The sequence below is a fragment of the Rhinolophus ferrumequinum genome, chromosome 21 (assembly GCF_004115265.2).
Source record: "Rhinolophus ferrumequinum isolate MPI-CBG mRhiFer1 chromosome 21, mRhiFer1_v1.p, whole genome shotgun sequence".
Classification (NCBI taxonomy): domain Eukaryota; kingdom Metazoa; phylum Chordata; class Mammalia; order Chiroptera; family Rhinolophidae; genus Rhinolophus; species Rhinolophus ferrumequinum.
The window spans coordinates 43,627,320-43,652,493 of NC_046304.1; the positions used below are offsets into that span (position 1 = coordinate 43,627,320).

Consider the following 25,174-nt stretch of genomic DNA (forward strand, 5'->3'; position numbering starts at 1 on the left):
TGTATACTAATCCCCCCTCCACCCCCAAGAAAAATTTTTTTGGAAAATAAATTTATCGCCAAAAATTACATGGCTGATATTTAGAAAGAAAATTTATAAATTATAAATTTATTTTATGTATTCATAAGCATACTCGTAATCTATTTTCATTTTTGATTCAATTCCTGAAGTGTTGGTTCTGAGAGTGTAATTATATCCAATCAGTGAAAGATTTCTATTAATGACTAGAGGATTTAGTTTTTCTGGTAATTAAATTTTTTTTTGAAAAATTTGGGAAAATACGTTGATTAGGCTAAGCTCTTCTATAAAAGAATTTAGAAATACTGTGATCATGTTACTGAAAAAATATAGAACAATACTCAACACTTACTGTACTTTAAGCTTGTTTTAAATTACCTTTCTCACTGGAAATAATTCTTTACAAACAAGGGGAATTACATTTTAATTGTTAATCCTCCCCTCTGGTAGCCAGAGGCTATCAAACACTAACAGGCTATTTTTGTTGGAACAGTTGAATAAATACTCCTTTAATATTACTCAGTTTCTCGTCCAAACCATTCCAAGTAAGACATATTTCAAGTGTTAGAAAATATTACAGAAGCTTAAGAATGATTAGGGATAGAGACTTGAATGCAGCGACACAGCTAAAGCTGTTCAGAGTTCCTCCTTTATAACTCCCAGTGGACACGGAGGAGCAATTCAATTTGGAAACAGTTGTGTGTTCCCAGTAGAATTTTGCTGATAATTGGTGGGAAGAGAATTTATTTGCAGGGAATTGTAGCTTTTTTATAATCACTCAAGATTAGATTATATTTTTAATGTCATCTCTTTTGGTAAGTTCTATTATTATAACTGGGGCAAGTTTAATAATACACTAGGCCATACTTTGTTTTCTTAAAACTTTTTTCAAGATTTTAAAGATAATAAGGGACCAGAGTGGCAGCATTGCAAATTAATTTTGTGATGATATAGTAGCAGGAAAGGTTTTTTATCTATAATTGCTGATTATTCCTTTGCCATGGTTCTTCATGTGGGATCCTACAAGACATAGTTGAATTGCATTTAAAGGTAACAGTTGGAAGAAATTACATCAGTACTGCTTGTAAAAGAGAAAAGGGAAACATAATTTTGACAAATACTCGGACATTCAAACATTAGTATAGTGGGAGAACTTTTGCAAAATAATATCCAGCAAATATCTTGTATAAACTAAAAATCTGTGATGTTTGTAAAATATGTGATTTAATACTCTTTAAACATGACATAATCACCTGAGGTTGAAATAATTCTTAGATTTTTTTTGTTCCCCTGAAACATTCTTTAGCTCTTAATAGCTATGGTGCCTTGATATCCCGATTACTGAAAAGGAACTAAGTTCCTTTGCAGGTCTCAATACTGCTTTATAATTTTTAGAAGGGGACGGTAACAAATAGGGGACTCTTATGAGGAAGTCTGTGCTAGATACTTTATATAATTAACACAATCTTTACTACAACCTGATTAGGAGCTACTGTCGCCTCCATTTTACAAGGGAGAAAATAGGCTTCGCAATGTAAGGAGTCCAGACCTTAGTAGGACTGTTGTTTTTCTTCAAAGCGTTTTATTTGCATTATATTAATATCATTTGATCCTTATAACAGATTTCTATTACATTTTTCTAATTTACAGATGACCATAATGAGGGCCAGAGCGATAAAGTGACTTGCCAAAGGTCGTATTTGAATAGTTTTAGGAATAGTAGGTCTGAGGGAGATGTGAGTTTACTGTTGCAATTTCTAAAATATTTTCTTTCAGGAAATTATTTTCTTGCAAAGGAAGATAAAATGTGTACAAACTAAAAATAGAATCTTGGACTTAGCAGTTAAGAGAAGGATACTGATTATTTTACAAGTTGAACCATTAGCAGTTGCTGTGAGAAATTATCTCAAATGACATGGCCTAAAAATGAGTGTATTCTGTATTGTTAGAAATATGTGCTCCTTGTGATTGTATAAAATTAAGTCTGTAGACACTTGCAAACAATTTGCGTAGCATTTTCAATGGCCATTTGACAATTGGGTTCTAGTTAATCTTTCGGTTTTGATAACGGCTAATTCTTAATTGCTTAGGAATATCAAATGTTGAGATATTCATTGCCTATTCTTACGCATTTGAATAGCACTGAGTCTCTTGTGTCACTGTCAAGAATGTGAAAACTTCATTCATCAAGTTATATCTGCAGCTTAAAAGCCCTCATGTACCCAGAAATCATAGGTTTGAGAGCTTTAAGATTAATTCTTCCTGTGATTTTGGTGTGATCCTACTGGCTCTAGGCTATAGTGGGTTAGATACATGGATTGTCCCGTTTTTTTCTTGTCTTTACGCGTGTCTTGGACAGAACTGAAACACTACTGCTTTTCCTCTAGTACTCGAAGTTTTTCTTTTAGCACGTAAGAAGTCATGCTTGTGATAGTATGCTACTATTCTAATCAAGACAAATGTGTATTGCATGTCATGTGATTAATGATGGGTGTTCTTTTCTGACAGTGCTGGGAGAAGGTCTCGCCAAGGGAGATGGTGCCTTCCAGGCGGTGCTTTGTTGCATGCAGCTGAAAGGAAAGCTCCAACCTGTAGCCAACATTCTTGCCAAGTCACTGACAGGAGAGTCCCTGGTATGTTGACGAGCTTTAATTTTGAATGTCCAAAAACAGATTCATTCATTTAACTCCTTAGGAATATTGCGGGGAAAAAATAATTAGTGTGCATTTTTCCTCTTACTTCCTCCTATTAGAAATGAAAGTTCGTGAGCATCTTGAGATACTCATTTCTCTTCAATAAACTGATGTTTAATCTTTGGATTCTTGTAGTTTGTGGTAACATATATAAGAATTGCAAGTACTTTTTAAAACTTTGAAAGTATAGGATACCTAAATGATTTTCTTTAAAGATGTAATTTACCAGAACCTGGAAATTTTGGGCGGTTTTTAAATGCTTCTGTGGATATATGTATGACCTTATAGGGTTCTTAAATTTAGGCATTTATTTTATAAAATGTTTAAATTTGTCTAAACTAAGTACTAATTACTTTTGTTTCTGAAGATGGTGTGTATGTAAGTTGATATTCATGACCACTCTGATGGAGCTATTCTATTCGGCCTTCGGGATACGTTTTTTGTTTTTTTGTTTTTTTTTATGTAGCATTTACTTTTCCAGAGTTTTTGTTTGAGGTAATTGAAAGATGGCTTTTTGGAACTTTAAATTTGTCAATCTATAGACAGTGGAAGAAAAGAGATATTATAACTCATGTTTCACTAGTTGGTAACGTAAAATTTGATGGTATTTTTCAGGAATCGTAATGAAAAATAGTGAAAGCAGGAAAGTTACATGTATACTTTGCTATAAAGCATGAATTACCTATGCATCATTTATTCTTTTGGATTTATATAAATTGTGAAAATCTGAAGCAAAGTTGTGTTTTTAATGCAAATATATTTGGTAAAAGAATTTAGGAAGTACTTGGTACTTGAGTGTAATATAATGACTCATCTCAGAGGATAATTGAGTTATTTTCTAAGGAATTATTGTGCAGTGATTGTTTAATTGTTTTAACAATTTTTTTTATTTCACCAAATTGACAAATGAATATAAAAGCTAAAATATATTATTAATGTAGAAAATTATATAACTCTTTAGTTCTAAGTAGATGATAAGGTACTATTATTCTATCTTTAAGGAACTTTTTTTATGTAAGTTAAGCATATTATATAGTTTTATCTGTTGGGTTTTTAAATTAGGAGGAAGTAATTTGCTTTTATATCTCAAGTGAAATTTGAATTTCAGAAGAGTGAATATTTTGCATATTTTCTTGTAACAATTTTATTAATGAGCCGTCTAAAGTGGTATCGTCATTTTATGTGAATCTGAATCATGGATAACTGAGTTCACCATTTTGCAAATTACACTGTATATTTTGTTCTGTTAACTTTTTAAACTTTCCTTATAGATGTTTAACTTTATTGTCACCATTAATGGTGGTGGGGATGGGAGATGAGGGTAGCATTGTTTTCTTTACAGATAAACCTTAGAAACAGCTGAGGTCCCTATAGTACAGAACTAATATATTAATTGGTTTTCCTTTTTTCATTTACCCTTTCAGAATGGGATGGTAACAAAAGATTTGACAAGATTAAAAACACTTCTCACAGAAACTGAGGTAAGACTATTTCAGTGGGTCTCTTTGGAAAGAGTTTAACTCAGTCTGGCTAGTAAGTTTGGTATTAAAATTTGGAAAAATCTCCTGTAACCTAGCTTGGTCCCATCCTAGGAACTTTGCTTCTTATGTCTTCTCTGCATCCCAGGTCTTCTGTTCTATCTCTAATTTTTATTAGCTGTCTCTGGCCAACAAATGTAAAGATGACTGGGAAATTTTAGCATTTGACTACATCTGGCTGTCAGAAAATACTGTCATTAAAAATCAGATACTCTTCAAGCCTTTTTTAAGCAACTAAAAAAAGTCTGTGATTTAAAGACTATTTTTAGGGAATGGGTTTAGGTGATGGAAATAATGCGTATCCAGGTAAATGGGGAATAAATATGTGCTCTGGGAAAGCACTTGAAGGACCCATGGAAGGCCAGGGACAGCAATGGTATGAAAAAGACCCATAGCTTTGTGAGTCTCAAATTTCTATTCCTCAAACAGTCATATAAAAGTATTTTTATTTAGAAGTCTTATTTTAAAAATATCCATTTTGGTCAGCTTTTATCCTAAATGGAAGCCCATGTAAAGTGATTGGTTGATTGGCTTATTTATTTAAAAATTGGCACCTACTGTGTGCTAGGTGCAGTGCTTGATCCTGGGGATATAGCACTGACCAAGACACCCATGGTCCTGTCCTCTGGGAGGTGAAGGTCTCGAGGAAGAGATAGACAATAAATAAATAAATTAAACAACTATAGGTGTAATTCACATTGAGGTAGGTGGTATCAGGGAAAGGATAAACTTTCTGTGATGGAGAACTCACTGAGATTGGGGTGGGGATGAGACAGTTAAACAAAGAGGTGAGGGTTGAGAAGGTGCTGGTGTCATGGAGAGTGAGACGGAGGGTGCTCCAGACAGGCGGAGAGGATGAGCAGAGACCCGGGATGGAAACCATGACCTCTTGTAGATTAATTTCCCATTTCAAATCTAATAATGTATCACAGTTCATACCAACAAATAAGTAAGCAAAGAAGACAGTCGTCATAAATTGCATAAGCTAGATAAAGAGACTCTTTGTTTTGCTGCAGTTCTATAGGTTTTTAAAAAAACGTCATTGTCTTCTGTTATTGTGAATTAATCAAGAATCAGTAGGCTCTAATTAACTTCAAAACCATTTTCTTTCTTGTATATATGTAGTTTTTCTAGTTCTAAAGACTAGCAGAAGACAATTTTAAAAATGTTTCAGACTTTTAAAATGAGAGTGTAAAATAAGATGACCTTTCATTTTAAGATATTGGGCATTGTTCTTCTCTTTTTATTGCCTTGATTGAATTACCGACTCTACATCTGATAACCAACATATGTATATATATATATATATGCATATATATATAAAAACATATATATATATATAAAATGTATATACTGTATAAAATTTTATTTTTAATATTTATAATTTTTTTACATGTAAGGCCACAAATATCATTTGACTCTTGTGACTGTGCTTTTGGAAGAAGCGATTTAGTTTTGTTTATAATTTATTTTCTATGTAACTAAAGTAGTAGTCTTTTTGGTTAATGAACTGATATTTTAAAAAAAACCATCTAGAAAAAGCTACCAAACAATGGTACTCTCATTTATTGCACACGGCATTATTTAAAAATAGCAACAACTTGTTATTTAAAAGTTGGGCTGAGTTCATATTTAACTTGTAAATGCTAGTGGATGAGGATAAAGACGAACCAAAGGCTGGCTAATAAAACGAAAACAATTCTCTAGTAAAATTTAAAATGCCAAATCAATGGATTTGATTGTGAATTTATAGGAATTCTAGCAATATGACATCTGGCTGCTTTCCCTGAAGATGTCAGCAAAGACTGAAGATCATAAGCTAATTGAAATTGCCATTCTGTCTTGGGGTCTGAGCATATAAAAAGGATGTTTAAAAAAAAAACCCCCAAAACAAACATAGTACATTGGAACCTAAAAGCCACAGTGGCCAAGTACTCAGCCCAGGCCAAGCTTCTCATTTTTACCAGCTCTTTTGATGAGGATGTGTTGTTTACCAGACCCTGCCAGACTGAGAGCTGTGGTGTCCGTACAGGCATATTCTGCCCGTTTGCAGAGCATCGTAGATGCTGACTCGTGAAACACACCATGTATTTTTCCCTTCTAATCATTATAAATGCTTTAGCCTTCATATTATGACCAAAACATTTTATTCCCATGTTTTTGCATATTTTATATATTTATTTTGATAAAATTTTCTTTCCATTTCTTTGTGTCTTCAGTTTCTTTTAATAATATCTTGTAGGTTTTAGTGTATAGATCCTTCACATCCTAGGTAGTTTATTCTTTTTGTTGCAATTGCAAAAGGAATTGTTTTTTTCATTTCTTTTTCTGAAATTTCATTGTTAGTATATAGGAACGCAATGGATTTTTGTACATTGACTTTGTATCCTACAACTTTATTGTATTTGTTTATTGTTTCTTATAGTTTTTTAACGGAGTCTTTAGGGTTTTCTATATAAAGAATCATGTCATCTGCAAAAAGTGACAGTTTGACCTCTTCATTTCCAGTTTGGATGCCTTTTATTTCTTTCTCTCGCCTGATTGCTGTGGCTAGACTTCCAATACAATGTTGAATAACAGTGGTGAGAGAGGGCCTCCTTGTCTTCTTCCTGATCTTAGAGGAAAAGCATTCAATTTTTCACCATTAAGTATGATATTAGATGAGGGTCTGTCATATAATATAACCATTATTATGTTGAGGTGATTTCCTTCAAGGTGATTTCCTTCTATACTCATTTTATTATAATTTTTAATCATATATTCTGATAATTTTTTTTTTAAAGATTTTTTATTGGGGAAGGGTAACAGGACTTTATTGGGGAACAATCTGTACTTCCAGGACTTTTTTCCAAGTCAAGTTGTTGTCCTTTCAATCTTAGTTGTGGAGGGCGCAGCTCAGCTCTAGGTCCAGTTGCAGTTGCTAGTTGCAGGGGCCGTAGCCCACTATCCCTCGCGGGAGTCGAACCCAGCAACCTTGTGGTTGAGAGGGTGCGTTCCAACCAACTGAGTCATCTGGGAGGCAGCTCAGCTCAAGGTGCCATGCTCAATCTTAGTTGCAGGGGGCAGAGCCTACCATCCTTTGCAGGACTCGAGGAATTGAACCGGCAGCCTTGTGGTTGAGAGCCCACTGACCCATGGGGGAATTGAACCGGCAACCTTGTGGTTGAGAGCCCACTGGCCCATGTGGGAATCGAACCGGCAGCCTTCAGAGTTAGGAGCGTGTAGCTCTAACCGCCTGAGCCACCGGTCCGGCCCCTATTCTGATAGAATTTTTTTAGAGGGGATGTTTTAAATTCATACTTGAAGTCAAGATTTAGCTTTTGTATTTATACATTTTGTGTAGATGGAATCATATTTTAAGAGCTAGTGTGGGACTCTGGCACTTAGCGCTTGCTTGTACAATTTAGAGAGATATTTTAATGTATCTTTTTGTGAGCATAGCATCCTTGTAATGTGAACAATTACAACTGATTTGTTAGCTTATGTATTCTTATATTTAGTCCTCATTTTACAAATAGATCGGGTTGTTTTTAAAAACTTATTGGTAAGTGGTTTGAGAATCAGAAGATATTTTCCAGTAGAAAGAGTTATTACAACAGTTTAGTTCCAGCCCATCCTGAAAGGTCCAATTTAATCAACAACATATAAATTATAGTGGTATTTTTGTTATACCCAGTTAGCATTTATGACATTTTTTTCTATGGTACAAGACACTCCAAATTTCGCCTTGGGTTACTGTTTCTTCCTTCGATTCGGTTCGGCATTTACTGTGTACCTGTGCCGTTCAAGGTTCTGTGGGATTTGGAAAGCTGAAATATTCATGAAAAACATTCTGGTGGGTCAGTCCGAGATGCATATAGCTAATGTACTCACAGGGCAGCCTGTAGTTAGTAAGTGCTGTAATGGAAATACAGGCAGAGAAAGGAGAGATGAACACTCTGTGGGGAAACCAGAGAGGCAAGAGTGTGGGAACTGAGGTCAAAGGATGGGGGCAGCTGAATAAATACCCAGAGGTGACTTGGTACGAGGCAAGATCAGCCGTCCGTTAGTTCAGGGGTAGATGAGACAAGCAGTAATGAGGGCCTTACCTAGGACTGGGGCCGTGGGTGTAGAGAATCTGAGAGCTATTCTAGACCTGGTTGGGCAGGATTGGGACAATACTCAAAGCAAGAAAGAAGAGGGAGAGTTCAAGATAGTTCAAGAATTTCAGTCTGGCTCTCTTTGGGAAGATGAATTCATTAACTTGAGATGAGCATTGAAGGAGGATGAAAGTTGGGGTAAAGCTGATGAATTTTGTTTTGGACATAGTATGTTTGAAATACTTGGGTGTTCAGCCGTCCATCCACCCATCCATGTGACATGTACTGAGTACCCATTATGTGCCAGATCCTCTGTGAGGGGCGGGAGTGCGAGAGGTCAGTTGCAGGCGGATCTGTACATGCTTGACAGTGATGCAGCATGTAAAATGCTGTAGACTAGTTAATAAAAAGTGCTGTGGCTGGCACTCAGTTGGAGTTGGGGGTATGGAGCTTAGAGTGAACCTAGGGCCAGAGGGACGGATTGGGGATTTATGCACAGGGTAAGATATGCACCAAGGAAGTCAAGAAAACCTGGAAGTGAGAGTGAGGGGTCTCCAGCCATGGTCTCCACTGTGGGAGAAAGGCTCATCCCAGAGTGAGGGGGACCTCCTTGGTAAGATATGCTCTCAGGCCCCCAAGTGGTGGCACTGCACTTGATAATGGCACCCTGCTAGTTGGTCATTCTCTAGGTGGTAAGAAGAGGAGAGTGAAATGAATAAATGGATGGAAAGTGCTACTCCGTTGGGTTCAGGACTGGAGACTTAGATGTCTTTCTTTTGCTAGGAGGTAGTTTTGTTGTTGTTTTCTTTTTTTATACTTTTTATTCAGGTAAAATTCACATGACATAAAATTCACCATTTTAAGCATTTTAAAGTGTAGATACCACGGCTTTTAGTACATTTAGTACAATGCTGTGCAACCATCAGCATTATATAAATTCAGAACATTCCGTCATCTCAAAAAGAAGCCCGATGCCCATAAGCAGTCACTCCCTATTCCCTCGTACCCCCAGCCCCTGGCAACTGCTTATCTGCTTTCTGTCTTTACCGATTTTCCTAGTCTGTCATTTCCTATAAATTTCCTATAAATCATACAATATGTGGCCTTGGGGCCTGGCTTCTTTCACACAGTGTAATGTTTTCAAGGTTTGTCCATGTTGTGGCATGTATCAGTATATCATTCCTTTTTATGGCTGAATAATATTCCATTGCATGGATATACAATGTTTTTTAGTGTTTTTCAGTTGATGGATATTTGTGTTGTTCCCACTTGAAGGCTATTATCAATAATGCTGCCTAAAGGTCAGCCAGAAGTGAGAGCTTAGGGTCTTCTCAGGTCTTTTCTGAGCATGTGTCCAGGGCATGTGTGTGGTATTTAGGTTTCCAGGAATATGTGTGAACTTATTTCCTTAAGCATTTCATTGCCTAGTCTTTCCTCCCAAGCTTTTTGGTTAATCTGATGTTTGCCCCAACTGTTACCTCTTACCCCATATGGCAGTGACTAATACATTTGCCTTTAAATATTTTCAACAAACGGCCTTCTCCTCTGCTAACAGGTAGTTTTTATGTTGGAAATCTCTATCAGTTTTCTTAATGAGGGCCACACAAGTTCTTTTCTATATTTAAATATAGTTTAATATAGAGCAAAAAATATCATTTGAAATATTAATGTTTGTTAAAAATTTCTAAATATTCAAACTCAACCTTTTAAAAAATGTTGAAAATGTCCAAATTTAATTGAACATCAACTGGATATTTCTTATTATAAAAATATCTTTCATTTGAAAAATTGCAGACAGCAACTAGTCATGTCCTCTCTGGATGTCACCTGGAAGACTTCGAAGAGGGTAAGTCCCAAACTCCGTCACTTCTGGTAGTTGTAATTCTGGGCATTGCTGTTGTATTGGTTATTGGGAGGACAGTTACTGAGTTACAGTACATGTAAGTGGTGGTGGAGGTGAGGATATAAAATTTTAATTTTAAGAAATAGTTGGAGATGAAAGCAATTTATTTACTGGTCCCTTTTCATAGAATAATGGAGTAATGGAGGTAGCTCCAGAGGTCATCTGTTTCATTTTCTTGCCTCCAGGTAGTTCTAAATTTAAAACTCATTCTTAGCAGTCCTTAAAGAGAGGGCCTTCTCCGCTCTTTTATCCCAGGCTAGTACAGTTATTACTTTTTGGAAGTTCTGATCTGTAAACTGAGTTATTCCTGCCACTATTAAAATCCACGATCTCCTCTTCTCTTGCCAGAGGAAAGGGAAGAGAGAGCAACATTTCATTGAGTGCTTGCTAGAGACTGTGAACTCTGGTAGTGGCTTTCACAAAAATATGTACTGACTTGTTAGAGCCCTTCACCATCTTTTTGAAGGGCGATGAAACATTTTTTAAGGTTCAGTCATTTTCCCGGTCACACAGCTAGTAAGGGATAAAACACAGTTGTAAATTCAACCTGGCTGAATATCTTTTTTTGGTGGGGGCACAGTGACTTGTGAGGAAATAGAAAATAAGGTCCTTGAAAACTTCTAGCTGCTCAGCCTTTGTAGCTCTAGCCTTTTCACTCTTAAGCCTTATTTTATTTTCCCTGGTTTGTATGGAACCTTTTATGTAAACAAGTCAAAGTGCATTGTATTCAGAAGTAAACAAATGTTAATTTTTTTTTTAGCTCTTATCTCAGAACTCAATTTTTTTGAACTTTATTTTAACGATATAAAAGGATTACTTTATACAGTGACATGTGTCAGACAAACCCTAAGGAACATGGATGGTAATGTGGAACTTCTTCTCACTGAATATGCATTATTGGAATTTGTTCTACAAAATTTCCTTCGAGGATACATAATTTTCTCATTCCTGTAGTAATTCCTAGTAGAGACACATCTCATACTTAAGAAATGACAAGCATGCCAGCATCCTCCCGTTAGCTGTTACGGAAGGCACTGCACTGGAAATATGCCCACCAGTTGCTAGGATAGAGTCAGGGCCATAGATGTGAGTTAGCTGCTGGGTAATTGCTTCTTCAGTGATTTCTAAGTTTCCTAGGGTTAATTGATTCAACTCATTTGATTGGTAGATTACTTTTTTGATAGAGGCAGGTATGTCATGTCCTTTTTACATAATCTGGGATGATGTATGTGGAGGGTTTATAGAATTTCTTACATATTAAAATATCAGAATTATCAGCAAGCCTCAAATGATAAGACTGTCCTGATTACTCTCTAGGATCTTGTAATGGTTGGCATTTCCGCCCACCACCTAGGGGAATCACAAGCAGCGAGGAATATACTTTGTGTAAAAGGTAACGTAATTTTTTTTAAACCAATGACATGCCTTTTTTCAAAGGGTAGTTAATTTTCCTTCACTTTTTACAAGAAGATAATACTATGTGAAAGAAGTATAATGATTGAGTAAAATGGTATATTTTCAAATTGAAACAGAAGCCATGGTGGTCATTATCATTAAATAATAAAAGTCAAAGCTGTGATGAGCCTTCTTTTAATTATAAACAGCAATGATGTAAATGGAGATTGTTAAGACTCTGTTTATAAGTCTCTGATAATACCAGTTGGATTATTATGACTGAATTTAATTGCTGGTCTCTGCTTACGTGAAATCTACCTAAATTACTGTGATTGAAATTGAAATGACTTTGTATAAACTGAAGTAGAGGGTAAAATAGATGAAGAAATGCTAACATATTTTAATAACTTTTAAAAAAGAAAATCTGTTATCTTCATGTAATCCTTATATAGAATTTACAAGTAATTTATATTTGAAGGGTTAACCTTTCAAAATTTAATAATTATGAATTAAGGAGGAAAGAATTATTAAAGTCACATTTAGAAAAGAGAACTCTTCAGTTCTTTTTATAGGAGCTAGTAACTAGTAGGATTTTAGATATAAAATGTCATTACTCTAGATTGCTTTTGATGATGAGGGAAATTTGGTATGTAGTTTTGATGATTAAATAGTTAAGACATCAGATTTGATTTTATAGTAGAAATAAAGAAACTAAGTAGTGAATTTTGAAAATCCTTGTGACATCTAGACCACAATCATATTATACAAAGGAAATGTAAGAAAATTTGTAGTCTAAATGAGAATGTTATACCTTCAACTTCTAGGGAAATAATTTAAAACAAAGCAATAGAAAGACAGAAATATTTGGCTCATTAAGACATACTTAAGAGAAATAAATACTTGATTTTAAATGTCGTATGAAGCATAAGCACACTTAATAGTATAAGTTCAAGTGCTTTGTGTAGCATCAAGAAAATCTTTATATATACTCATCTTTTCAAACATGGTGAGCCATTTGATAATTTAAATTGTGCTGTGGTTCATTTTGTATTTCTTACTATCCATATTTTTCCAGTTGACAAATTGTCTGTAATATAACATCTTCTTGTTTCCATTTTGCTATTTATAATTGAATTTTCCTTTTCTCTCAGATCTTCTGTTAATTTTTTATGTTTCAATTGTTTAGAAACTGATTGGATCAATAATTTTGCAGAGTATTTAAAACAAAAAATTAATGATCAAAATCTTACATTTTTATTTGTTTTGGACCACTGAATTAATTGAATTTTCTGAGTCAGAAACACTGGAAAACTATTAACTCTATAACCTTTAAAATGAACATTTATGATTTATGAATTTACATATTGAAGGATTTAATCTGACTATTGAATTGTGATTATAATATAAAACTTTTATTCTTTATTTAAAACTTCAAATAAATATAGTCTAATAGTTTTAATGAAATGTAGGTAATAGTAATATAGGAAAGAGTAAAGGCATTACATTTGAAGGTGAAAAGTGCAAGTTTTAAAATGATAATTTAATGATATATTAAAATTTTTTTCAGAATGAAATTCCTGGTATGTGGAAAATTTTCTTTAGGTCATATCATTTTGGGAAGTAGGACATACCTGTGTTTGACAAACAAATCCACTTGATGTCAGTGTTGCTTTAAAAAAATTCTGCTCTAAGAGAAATTGTCTAATAGAGTTGTGATACCACGAAGGAGGCTACCTTTTCAATGGTGGTTTTTGTGGGTGGGGGTGGTTATGATTATGTTCTGCTTTAATACCTGCTGATTCCAAAGAAGGGAGTTAGTGAATTTGGGGAGTTGCTGTTTTGATTAACTGTTGTAAATGTTCTCTAAACCTATTCTTCCTCCTCTGTGTAAGACAGTATGATAAATATGGCCTTTCAGGAGACTGAGTTTTGTTTTTGTTATGGAAGAGTCAGAGGGCAAATGCTGGAAGTTTATCTTTTAAATGGTCCAACAAAGTATATGATAAAACAGTCTTTCCTATTCTACTTAGATTTTTAGAGCAAGGAATCTGTAGGTATGGTGCGCAGTGTACTTCAGCACATTCCCAGGAAGAACTAGCAGAATGGCAGAAAAGATATGCTTCACGGTTGATAAAATTGAAACAGCAAAATGAGAATAAACAGCTCTCAGGCAGTTACATGGAAACCTTGATAGAAAAGTGGATGAATTCATTATCTCCTGAGAAAGTGGTGAGGAAAATAAACTGCATTTCTTTGTTTGTTTGTTTTAAACAATGACCTTGTTTGAATTTTGACTTTATTTTGTGCTATATTTTGGTTTATTTCGTTATCTATATGAAGAACTTGATTCTTAATTGAGTTTTTCATAGCAAAAGTAGACCCATTGACTAAAATAAAGAGCAGAGAACTAAGCCATTTGTTTGGAGATTTGCAGGTATATTAATTTATCTTCATTTTGAGTTTTTACTGCCATTTTTTGTTGTTAATTTTCTTGTGTCTCTTGTTTTAGCTTTATTGTATTTTTTTCTTATACAAATAACTGAAAATTAATGTATAAAATACATTGGTTAAATAGTTCTATTAACATCTTTACTGTTGACATTTATTTACCATGCCAGAAGTTTTGTGTGTGCTTGTAGGAATCAAAACAGAATGTTAATTGCTCTCTATTTTCAGCTTAGTGAATGTATAGAAGGAGTAAAAGTAGAGCATAATCCAGATCTGTCGGTTACTGTCAACACCAAAAAGTCTCACCAGACGTGGACCTTTGCTCTCACGTGTAAGGTATGAATGTTGTGCTAGCTAAATCATGTAAATTGTTTTTCAATTTTCGTAAAGATTTTTTTGACCTTTAAATCTGTGCTAAAAGAGCATTGAAAACGTTTTAATCTAAGTATATTTTAATGCAGGTTCTATGTTGTGCTAAAATGTATTTCTGTAGTTTAATCATTAAAGGTACAATTGTCTTCTTAGATTTTGAATAGATGTTTATTTTAGATGCTTGCTTATTTGTTTATTTGGCAAAGATGTCTTTGATATATTGTCTTCCAAACTTGGAACATAGGATGGGGTTCATGGCTCATAATTCACTATTTAAAAATTGAATTGTTTAATCTGGCAGTTCTGAGATACTTAAACAATGACAACTTGTTTTTATATTTGATTTGATGAAATCACAAATTCTGTAATAATGGGTTTTTAATATGAGACATTTTCTGCAGTGCTTCCCACGTTGAATTATAAATATTCAAAGTTTAAGAATGAAGCAAAGTAAAAATTTCTGAGAATATGTGCAGTGGAAAAGTTTTATGTACTTTTTTTTGGTGGTGTTCCTTCCACTGTACCATCTGCATCTTGGGATGAAAAATCTGGGAACATTTAGCATCGGCCTTGAACCCAATCCAGTGCCTTCAGGGGTGACTGCCCTCCTATGAAGACTTCCTACTTGAGGCTAGATAAAACTTTTTTTAGGCCAAGGAAAGTTGGAAAGTTACAGGTCAGTGGTATGTAGGGTGATAGCCTTTGCCACAAGGAAAGGTGAACGTATCACAGAAAGAGCAGGGAAGCTAGTGATGCAGCATAAATATATAATTTTTAAAATTTCAGCTTTATTGACGTATAATTGACATCATAAATATATCATTTTAACAACTAACTTTTTAAACCACTCTGATTTTTTTTTTCCTTAAATGGCTTATAAGCACAATTTGTATTTCTGACATAGTATCTTAGAAGCATGGGAAAGTAAAAGCCCTTTATGGAAATATTTTCGTTGAAGAGCCCACTTACAATTGGATTTTTCATCCCCGTGTACTCAATGAATTATTTTAACTTCCTTGTAGCCTGCAAGAATGCTGTATCGCGTAGCATTGCTTTACGATGCGCATCGTCCTCATTTTAGTATCATTGCAATATCTGCCGGAGATAGTACTACCCAGGTATCACAAGAAGTCCCAGAAAACTGTCAAGAATGGATAGGAGGAAAGATGGCCCAAAATGGATTAGATCATTACGTGTATAAAGTCGGGATAGCATTTAACACAGAAATATTTGGAACTTTTCGCCAAACCATAGTTTTCGACTTTGGATTGGAACCAGTACTCATGCAAAGAGTAATGATTGATGCAGCTTCTACAGAAGGTAATATTTAGACTTTTTTCCCCTGATACGATGTATTAAAAGGCACTGTCATAACGACATTAAAAGATATGTATTGGCCCCTAAATATTCCATGGATAGGGAGGCAATAATAAGGAAAAAAAATCTCAAATTAATCGACTGATTTACTGTGTAGCGGGATTAGAATGGTTCACAGTATGCCCAGTTCTCTTTATACAGTCACCAGGCAAAGCTCACTCTGAGGTTCCCCAAACTTGTATGAGTAGATGATCAGGTCTGTTTTGGTCTACCAACTTTATTTTTAAAGGGAGATCATTTTAGCACAGTAAAACTTTTTAATATTAATTTGGGTAGAATGTAATTTTAATGGTAATTGTGAATTCACCTGCGATGTCTATTTCCATGTCCAAAGTTAACTTTGCTGATACTAGTACATTATCTCTGAACCCAAAGTCCTAAATATAAGCTTTCATAAGTTAGTTTTGTACATTTACTAGTGTAAAGGAGACCAAGACGCCTTTAAGAGGATTGTTCTGTGTCCTTGGGAAGAAGTCCCTGGTTTCAACGTGTAAACACCTGTAGAAGGTGAATTTCTTTGTACATTGTCGTATTAACTGCCTGTACCTACATTTTATGCCAAAATCCAAAAGGACAAGGAAAGGTCACGTTAGCCTATATTTCTTTGGCTCTTGGTTGGATTTATAGATGCTTTATTTTATTTAACAAACAGTAAATATTTATTTAACAAATACTTCACATAGCAGAGTATATAAAATTTGCTTTTGTATTGACTATAACTCACCATATGGGGAGGATGTTTTTTATCATGTACCACACTGTCCTGTTTATAAGGACATAAATGTTTTTTTTTTCATGCTAGCACATGCTAGGATTGAATTTTTTGGACGTAGTGAACAGGTGGAAGTATTCTGTGTCTTTACTTTAGCTGCTAGTAAGGTTAAAGCAACATTTGTGCCCAAGTTGAACAATTAGGCATTGCTTTCTTGTACATGTGCTAATATTATTACCCACACTTCATTTTACCCTTATTTCTCACTTACTTTATTTATTTCTTTTACTTGTTTTTATTGTTGTATTCTTTTTGTTGTCTTAGTTTTCTTTGGAATCAAAATGTTAGCTCCTGTAGCCAAATAGATATGATAATTGACAAAATAAAAATATTTGGTTTACATTTACTAGTAAAGAAGTTAGTTGGCAATTTTTTTCTGTAAAGGGCCAGATAGTAAATACTTTGTGTGTTACAGGACATATGGTCACTGTTGCATTGTAGTGAGACAGCAGCCATGACAATATGTAAGTGAGCAGGCATGACTGTGTTCCAGTAAAACTTTATTTTCAAAAACAACAGTAGGCTGAATTTGTCTTGGCTGCTGTGCTTTGCCTATCCCTACGTTATTAAGTTACTTTTAGAAACTAGAACTTGAGAACTACTAGGAAGCACTCTTTTTCAATCAAAAGAAGATTTAAGACACAAAGAGACCCACGTGCGTTTCCCCCTGTCAAATAGAACTCTGAAAAGATGCTCTTGGGTTACATGTGGGCTGCATTTTTGTTTATTTATTTATTATTTATTTTTTCATGTGGGTTATATTTTCAAAGTGTGCTTTTAAGTTCGCTTAAAAGATTGGTGGTTTGTAACTCATGACTCATTTCCCATAGAAATAGTTGTGTCATCAAGAATCTGTACCGGATAATAAAAGCCTACTTAATAATATAAAGTGTTAAATGTCTGCAATAAAAAGTAAGAGAAAAATGATGCTATTAAAATAGATAATAATGAGGGGAGGTGGTGATTAGGATTTCAGGGCACCGTCCTGGGCGTGAGACATTGAGAGTATTTTGGCAACTTTTGCCTCAGTTATGTTCTTCTTTTCCAGTGGAGAAAAAAGAGCAGTGGACACATTTCAGAGTGAAATAGAGTTGGATTCGAATCCTGCTTTTCTCCTTATTGCCTGGGTGACCGTGGGCAGAGTACTTAACGTCTCTGAGCTTCGCGTGAGAACATTTGTAAAATGGGGCTAATATCTGTCTTACTGAATTATTGTGAGAACTAGAAACAAGCCTTGCATAGTATCTGGCACTTAGTAGGCATTCAGTAAATAGAACTTATTATTTTTATCATTAGCCATAATTTCTGGCTGATAAACAGAATGAAGAAAGTAGGGAAGAGAGGAGGAGGATTTTTGTTGTTGTTTTAATGAGGACCAAGACTTGTGTTAGCAGAGGGACTAAAAAGCAGAAATGAAGAACCAAATCATGAATGCCTCAACACCTACAGGTCATGTATAATGCAATACAGACGATCGAAGAGGAGTTGTCCAAACACTGATGATTTGAGTGCGGTAACTGGAAGAAATAGAGTCTCATCTTTGATGTTTCTAATGTATCAGTTTGAAAATATAATAAGTTTTATATTTCATTCAGATGTGGTAGAGGGAATTAATACAGTCAAGGATATCTTCCCTTTAGGAACCAATACTATATATACCCGTCCCCTTTTTTATAGTACTATATTCTTTTTTTTAAGTGACCTCTTTGTAGTTTGGTATCTTTGCCTATTTTTTTTTAAAACAAGGTTTTACTTCTATGTAGTTATGTTATAGAAAATAATTGAAAAAATTAAGCATTTTCTTGAACTAATTTGGAAACGTTAAAACACTATCACATAGTGAAATCTGCTTTTCAAGGACAGAGGAAAAATAAATAGTACAAGAGAACAACATAAAATTTACAAAAACGTATTTTATGATGTCAGATTTTGAACATTGTAGAAAGGAGAACTTAAATCTAGGTTTAGGCAAGCTAGATGATATTTGGTTGATTATTTTGTCGTTGTTTAAATTAACTGACCTGTTACGATAATTTTTAGTTCTATCTTTGGCTGCTATTTTCTGTACTCTTAAAATTGATGTCCTTGAGTGTCTGGATATTTTTGTTAAGTTCTTAAATTTTTTCTTGTGTGCCTATATCTGTTTCAATATGACTGGGTACAGAGTCCCAACAGAAGTTTGGAGAAATGAAAGCAGTATATAAACAGTATAACATTTGTTTCCTGCTTCTATCTTAGTGCTAGTGAGTATTTTTGGTTATTATAGCAGAGTGCTTGTCAGCAAAAAATTGAGGATAAAAGATTTGTTTATGTGAAATCACAATTTTATAAAATATTCTGAAACAATAAAAAAATAGTATAAAATTTCAGTCTCATTTGTATCTTTTCCTGGAATACTTATGTGGATAACATTCAGAGACATTGAAAGCCAGAGAACTTATTTGTTAAATGGTGACAATGTGACAGTCTGGCTACTTTCACCTCCAGCCTCAGCTAATTCATTATCTGGTCTTCCTTGGCCTAGAATTAGGAGAACAGTGTCATTTCAGGTACAAATTAGCCAAATGCAGTTGGGACTTGGGGAATTGAATTAGGTCTGGACTTTATCATGTTTCCATACAACTTTGATAGTAGTATAAATTATATCATAATACAATTTGGTTTCTATACACACAGGAATATAGTGATGGTGTGAAACTAGAATTTGAATAGGAAATATCTTTATCACTTCTTCCACTTGATTGGCTGTTGGTTAAGTAAGTTTTTATCCTTAAATTAATGTTGGGGACATATATTTCTCTTCCATAAAGTTATAAATTTGGACCATGGTAGGTCATCTATTAGTTCAATGTATCCAAAACTGTGTTCCACAGAAATTAATAGGTGATATATTAATAATAGGTAAAGAGTTCCATGTCCAAGTACATTTGGAAATGGTGCATGCTTTATTTCCCTCTTAGAGATTCACAGGGCACTGCAGTAAGGGCTCAGTATCTGTCAAACTGATTTGATCGTGGAACTTACTTACATTTAGTACATTACTTCTTGAAACTTAAAATCAAGTTCCGAAACAGACATTTCTTTTTCTAATTTATTGTTCATTATTGAACTAAAAATCCTACTTTAGTCATTCAAATTTGAATTAGGAAAAAAACCCCAGGTTTGTTTGTCCCCCCCCCCCCCATTATTTTCATGATATCTAAAGCATCCACACCTTTTCTGTTTGCAGGTCATGAGTGAATTTTCTTTCCACTAGTCATTATATGCACTCCTGCACTCTTTGGGAAATATGTATAACTTTAACTTTGCTTTTTTCAGTGTTTTTTCCTTGTTGGTGAGGTTCAGGTTCAGTAAAGGATACTATATGTACTAATTTTTTTTTTTTTTTGATTAAAGATGTGCCTCTTGAAAGTGTGTGGCAAAAGACATCTACAAAAGAAGGAAATTAGTGAATTTCCTTTGTGGTTAGAAAACAAACTGCATTATACACTTTGAATAAGGGAAAGTTTTTCTTGGCAAAATTGATTTGGAATTCTGCTTTGACCATCTGAAAGCTACATGTTGAAAATTAATTCTTATGTTTAAATTTGAAAACTTGGTAGTACACATTTCTGTACTTTGAGTCTAGCAGCGAATGTTAACATTAACATTAAAATTTAGTATGACTTAGAAGTGATATCCAACTGCCCAAGTAGTTTGTAAATTAAGGACATGTTTTACTGTGTTTCCCCGAAAATAAGACCTAGCCGGACAATCAGCTCTAATGTGTCTTTTGGAGCAAAAATTAATATAAGACCCAGTGTTATGTTATGTTATATTGTATTAATTAGACCCAGTCTTATAGTAAAATAAGACTGGGTCTTACATTACTTTTTGCTCCAAAAGACGCATGAGAGCTGATTGTCCGGCTAGGTCTTATTTTCAGGGAAACATGGTATGTATATTAAATACATAATTTATATGTATATTAAATACATAATATTTAATATATGATCAGAAAAGTAATAGAAAAATAGTTTTAAAAAATACTGTATTTGTCAGTAAAAGATGAATGTAACTGAGTAGAAGCATGTAACTACTAAGAAACTCCTATACTGTTACTTTCCTGTTTTTTTTATTAGCCTTGCTAAGAGATGGAAAGTAGGGACAGACAACATAGCAAAGCTAAGAGATATTCACCTTGCTTCTATATACTGTGTTTCCCCAAAAATAAGACCGGGTCTTATATTAATTTTTGCTCCATTAGGGCTTATTTTCAGGGGATGTCTTACTTTTTCATGTACAACAATCTACATTTATTCAGTTACAGTCATGTCAGCTTCTGGAACATCGTCATAACATACCCTGTTTCCCCGAAAATAAGACCTAGCCGGACCATCAGCTCTCATGCGTCTTTTGGAGCAAAAATTAACATAAGACTATAAGAGGTCTTATTTTACTATAAGAGGTCTTATGTTTTGCTTAAAATAAGTTTATAGTAAAATGTTTTGCTTGAAATAAGGTCTTATGTTTTGCTTAAAATAAGTTTATAGTAAAATAAGACCGGGTCTTATGTTTTGCTTCAAAAGACGCATGAGAGCTGATGGTCCGGCTAGGTCTTATTTTCGAGGAAACATGGTACTAAATGCGTCCGCCTGGCTGAGATCTCAACTGGGGCTTATTTTTGGGGTAGGTCTTATTTTCTGAGAAACACGGTAGCAGTTTTGGTGAAAAGAATGATGTCAAAATGGATTGCTGAAATGGTAGTTTGGGATAACTTGTGGATTTTATTTTACTGTTAATTTGGGCATTCAAGATTTGTAAAGCCACAGACCAAAAGGTTTTCTAAGGATAAGAGTGTGGTATCTGCTTTTGAAATTAGGAATCATTTCATCTCATTCTTTTTAATCCCTAGATAAATATGGCTGTTTTTAATAAATTCCATGTTTAACATGCATTTATTGCATGCCTCTTTTGTGTCAGCCCTTGTGCTGGGTACATAGAACACTGGATTTTTTTTTTCCTCCTTACTTTCTTCTTAATCATTCTCCAGGTCCCGTTAAGGATAATTTTCAAGTCTCCTGTACGATATGCTTCAAGACAAAACAAACCAACCCTTTGGATGCTTTATTAGAATAGTAACTATGTGTCTGAAATGAGAGCACTGCTATTCTCAGTAATCAGAGGGCAAGGGGAGTTGGGAAGCATATCTTATGTCAGACTAGTTATTCCAATCTCGAATTCTATTTTTGACAGCAGCTCTCCTCTTATGTTATCTTCAAAAAATTAGGTATATTTTAATTATACTAATTTTTCTTTTACTTTTTTCTTATGAATTTCTCTTAAAATATGTTTATAGCTGCTACCTACCATATCTCAGGGTCACAAATTCCATAGGTGTATAATTTCTGTCAGGTTTGCTTTCAGATTCATTTTTACAGGAGTTGGTTGATAAATCACCTGTTAAACTCTCCCTACATGCTTTTATGAATATTGACCCTAACCTGTTCACTTTGTATCTTTTCCAGAGTATTTCTCATTTTAGCCTAATCTAGGTGATGAAAAGCCCTTACCAAGGATGAACTGACTCAGGCTGCCCTGAGTAGTACATGTCTGGGTTAGATGTTAGCAGATATGCGTGTGCTGCTGGTGGGGGTGAAACGAGCCCGAGTAGTAGTCACGTCCAGTCCCATGGGGGAGCCTCGTCTCCCTCCTCTATTTAAAGAGGAACTCTAAAAATCCAATGACCTTTAAACACTATAAGTTAGATGGGTAATAAAACTGGTTTAATAAGCTGTTTCTTACAAATGAGAGGATTGGAGGCAGGAGTTTGTCTCAAGTTCAGATGAAGTGGGGAAAGCAGAGGTGGTTTTTGCAAAATGTATCCTTAGTAATCACTGGCCACAGTTCATTTTTTGACATCTGAGTTAATGATGGAGGTCAGTAATTGGTAGATTTTTTGATGTTGGCATACATGGATTTTTTTCGAGATTCTTCTTTCTGTTCCCCCAGCTCTCCTTTCTCCTGTACAATGTTTATAGTCATTTAAAAAATAAATGGAATAAAATTTACCATTGCTTGGGAATGGTTTTGAAATTGTTATGTTATCTGCTTAAAGACACTAATTTTAAGAATTTCCTAAAATCAGAGTGGGAATTATGGCACTACATAGGTAAAATAAGAAAAAATTACTGTTTCTCAAAAAGCCTGAACATGTACGTCTAGCCCAGAGTAGAATGACTTTCTGTGTAATCTGCTTTGCATATTAAATATTAAAGGTGATACAAAAAGCTTTTTTAAAGGAAAGCTGTACTGTGTTAGGTCCATTATTATCCCAGTTACTTAAATATCAGGAATAACTACTGTGTTTCCCCGAAAATAAGACTGGGTCTTATATTAAGTTGTGCTCCAAAAGTCTTATATTATATAAGACCCAGTCTTATGTTATATTATATAAGACCCAGTCTTTACCTGGTCTTATATTATAGTAAAATAAGACCATGTCCTATATTAATTTTTGCTCCAAAAGACGCATTAGAGCGGATTGTCCTGCTAGGGCTTATTTTTGGGGAAACACTGTATTATATACTTTATTCTTACACTAAAGTAAGCTAGAGAAAAGAAAATGTTACTGGGAAAGTCATAATGAAAATACATTTGCAGTATTTATTTAAAAAACTCCATGTATCAGTAGACCTGCACAGTTCAAGCCCTTGTTGTTCAAGGGTCAACTGTACTTGTTAGGCTGTTGCAAAAACGGACCATCATTGTCCCATCCAGAGTATTTTAAAAAGGCAAATTTTTAATGAGCAGACCATCTTTATAGCTTGATGATTATAGTTGTATTTATGTTGCCAAAAAGCAAAGCTTAGAGATTAGGGCATTTACTTTTATTTTCCCCTTTTTATACATTTTTACATTTAAATTAGCTCCTTTACATTTTAATCTTTATTAAGATATTAGGATAAGCCATTTTCTATGATTGAGAAATTTCTCTTGGTGGATGACTATGTTTATAATTTATACATAACATTTAAATGTAGTAAAATCTCTACCTAAGCAAAGCGTGGCAATTATGCATTAAGCTCGCATTTCAAAGATAGCAGAAGATCATTTGTCTTTGTATTTTGGAGGCTAACTGACCTCTGTTTAAACTTTTTATTATTTCTTCCTTAAATTTTAATGAGTTGTGAAATCATCTTTCCAGTTATGTTATATTAAAACTGGACCTTGGCCTGATTAGTCAGTTAAGCAACTTATTTTTCTTTGGATTAAGTTTCATATTTATAGGTGTATGTATGTTCCCCCAATAGAAAAATAATATGCGTTGCAGGTAGAGTGAACCTACCCAGTGCTCAGAACTTACGTTATGACGTATTTTGCCCTGTGCTGGTATTTGCTACATTTTTTCCCCAGAGATGTCAGACTTTGAACAGTCATTCATTTTGACATTGTGCCCTACTCACAGTATAATTTAATTAAGGCTAAACTGCATTTGTCTAACATGGCATTTGAATGGTACATCGTATTACATATTAATGTGGAATTAGCAGTGTTTTCCATGAATATTTTCTAAAAGAGTTTGGTTTGTCGTAAGTTGACTTTCAGAGAGTTTCACTGTGCTTCACCACATAAGAAAACATTTAACCTTTACAGTTTTCTGATCTTCTCTTTCTCTAATGGGGCAGGTATTGGTAGTAGGAGGAGAATGTGATTGTCACCTGATAGATTTTGTCTTAGGAGGAATTTATCATATCTTCTTCCTGCAGGTCAGATTTCTCTTGACTGAAGAGTTAAGTTCTAAATATTAATCTGTATTTTTAAAATGTTAATAACTATCTCTGGTATGTCTTAGTCTGACGTGAAAAAGATGGTTTTCACACGGATTCCTTTTTATTGCATTTTGTTATACTAGACAAAATATTTCTGATATGGGGAAAATACTCTGTCATGTGGATTTTGGTATTGTTCTGTTTTTAAGAATTTTAGCTTTAGCATTTAAAATTTTCTTACCAAAAGGTGTAATGTTTTATTTAAGAATTTTAATGTTTTGTTCCTTTATAAATGTGTTTTTTCCCCCATCTAGATCTTGAATACCTGATGCATGCAAAACAACAGCTAGTAACCACAGCTAAGCGTTGGGATTCTTCTTCTAAGACTATTATAGATTTTGAACCTAATGAAACTACTGATTTGGAGAAGAGCCTTCTTATCAGATACCAAATTCCTCTCTCTGCTGACCAGCTATTTACCCAGTCCGTTTTAGACAAATCATTGACCAAGACCAACTATCAGTCACGGTTGCATGACCTTCTTTATATTGAGGAAATAGCCCAGTATAAAGAAGTCAGCAAGTAAGTTCCATTAGAAACACTTTTATTTTTTCTGTTAATCCCCCTTTTGGATGGTATTTTTCATATTTAAAAGGGACGAGTTCCTATCTGAAGACAGATAGTAAAATGGTTGTAATTCAGTAGTTAAACATGAGCTTCTTAAGGCTAACACTGTGTTTCGCTTATCTTGGTAGCCCTAGTGTTTAGTATATAGGTTGTTTCCACAAGACTGCCAGGTGTTGGGAGTACAAACAAGTGATCCCTGCT

General features: G+C 34.3%; 1 protein-coding gene across 8 annotated transcripts in view; it reads left to right on the top strand.

Annotated features, from left to right (window-relative positions):
* The window catches only part of HELZ (helicase with zinc finger), a 140,815-nt gene that overhangs the window by 32,607 nt on the left and 83,034 nt on the right, over positions 1-25,174 (top strand). For all 8 annotated transcript variants that reach the window (XM_033089787.1, XM_033089784.1, XM_033089792.1 and 5 more), the window contains 8 exons: positions 2,527-2,651; positions 4,136-4,192; positions 10,123-10,174; positions 11,549-11,624; positions 13,657-13,855; positions 14,303-14,410; positions 15,469-15,766; positions 24,661-24,928. In XM_033089787.1, coding sequence (XP_032945678.1) covers positions 2,527-2,651; positions 4,136-4,192; positions 10,123-10,174; positions 11,549-11,624; positions 13,657-13,855; positions 14,303-14,410; positions 15,469-15,766; positions 24,661-24,928 — 1,183 coding nt within the window. The remainder of the gene's footprint in view (positions 1-2,526; positions 2,652-4,135; positions 4,193-10,122; positions 10,175-11,548; positions 11,625-13,656; positions 13,856-14,302; positions 14,411-15,468; positions 15,767-24,660; positions 24,929-25,174) is intronic.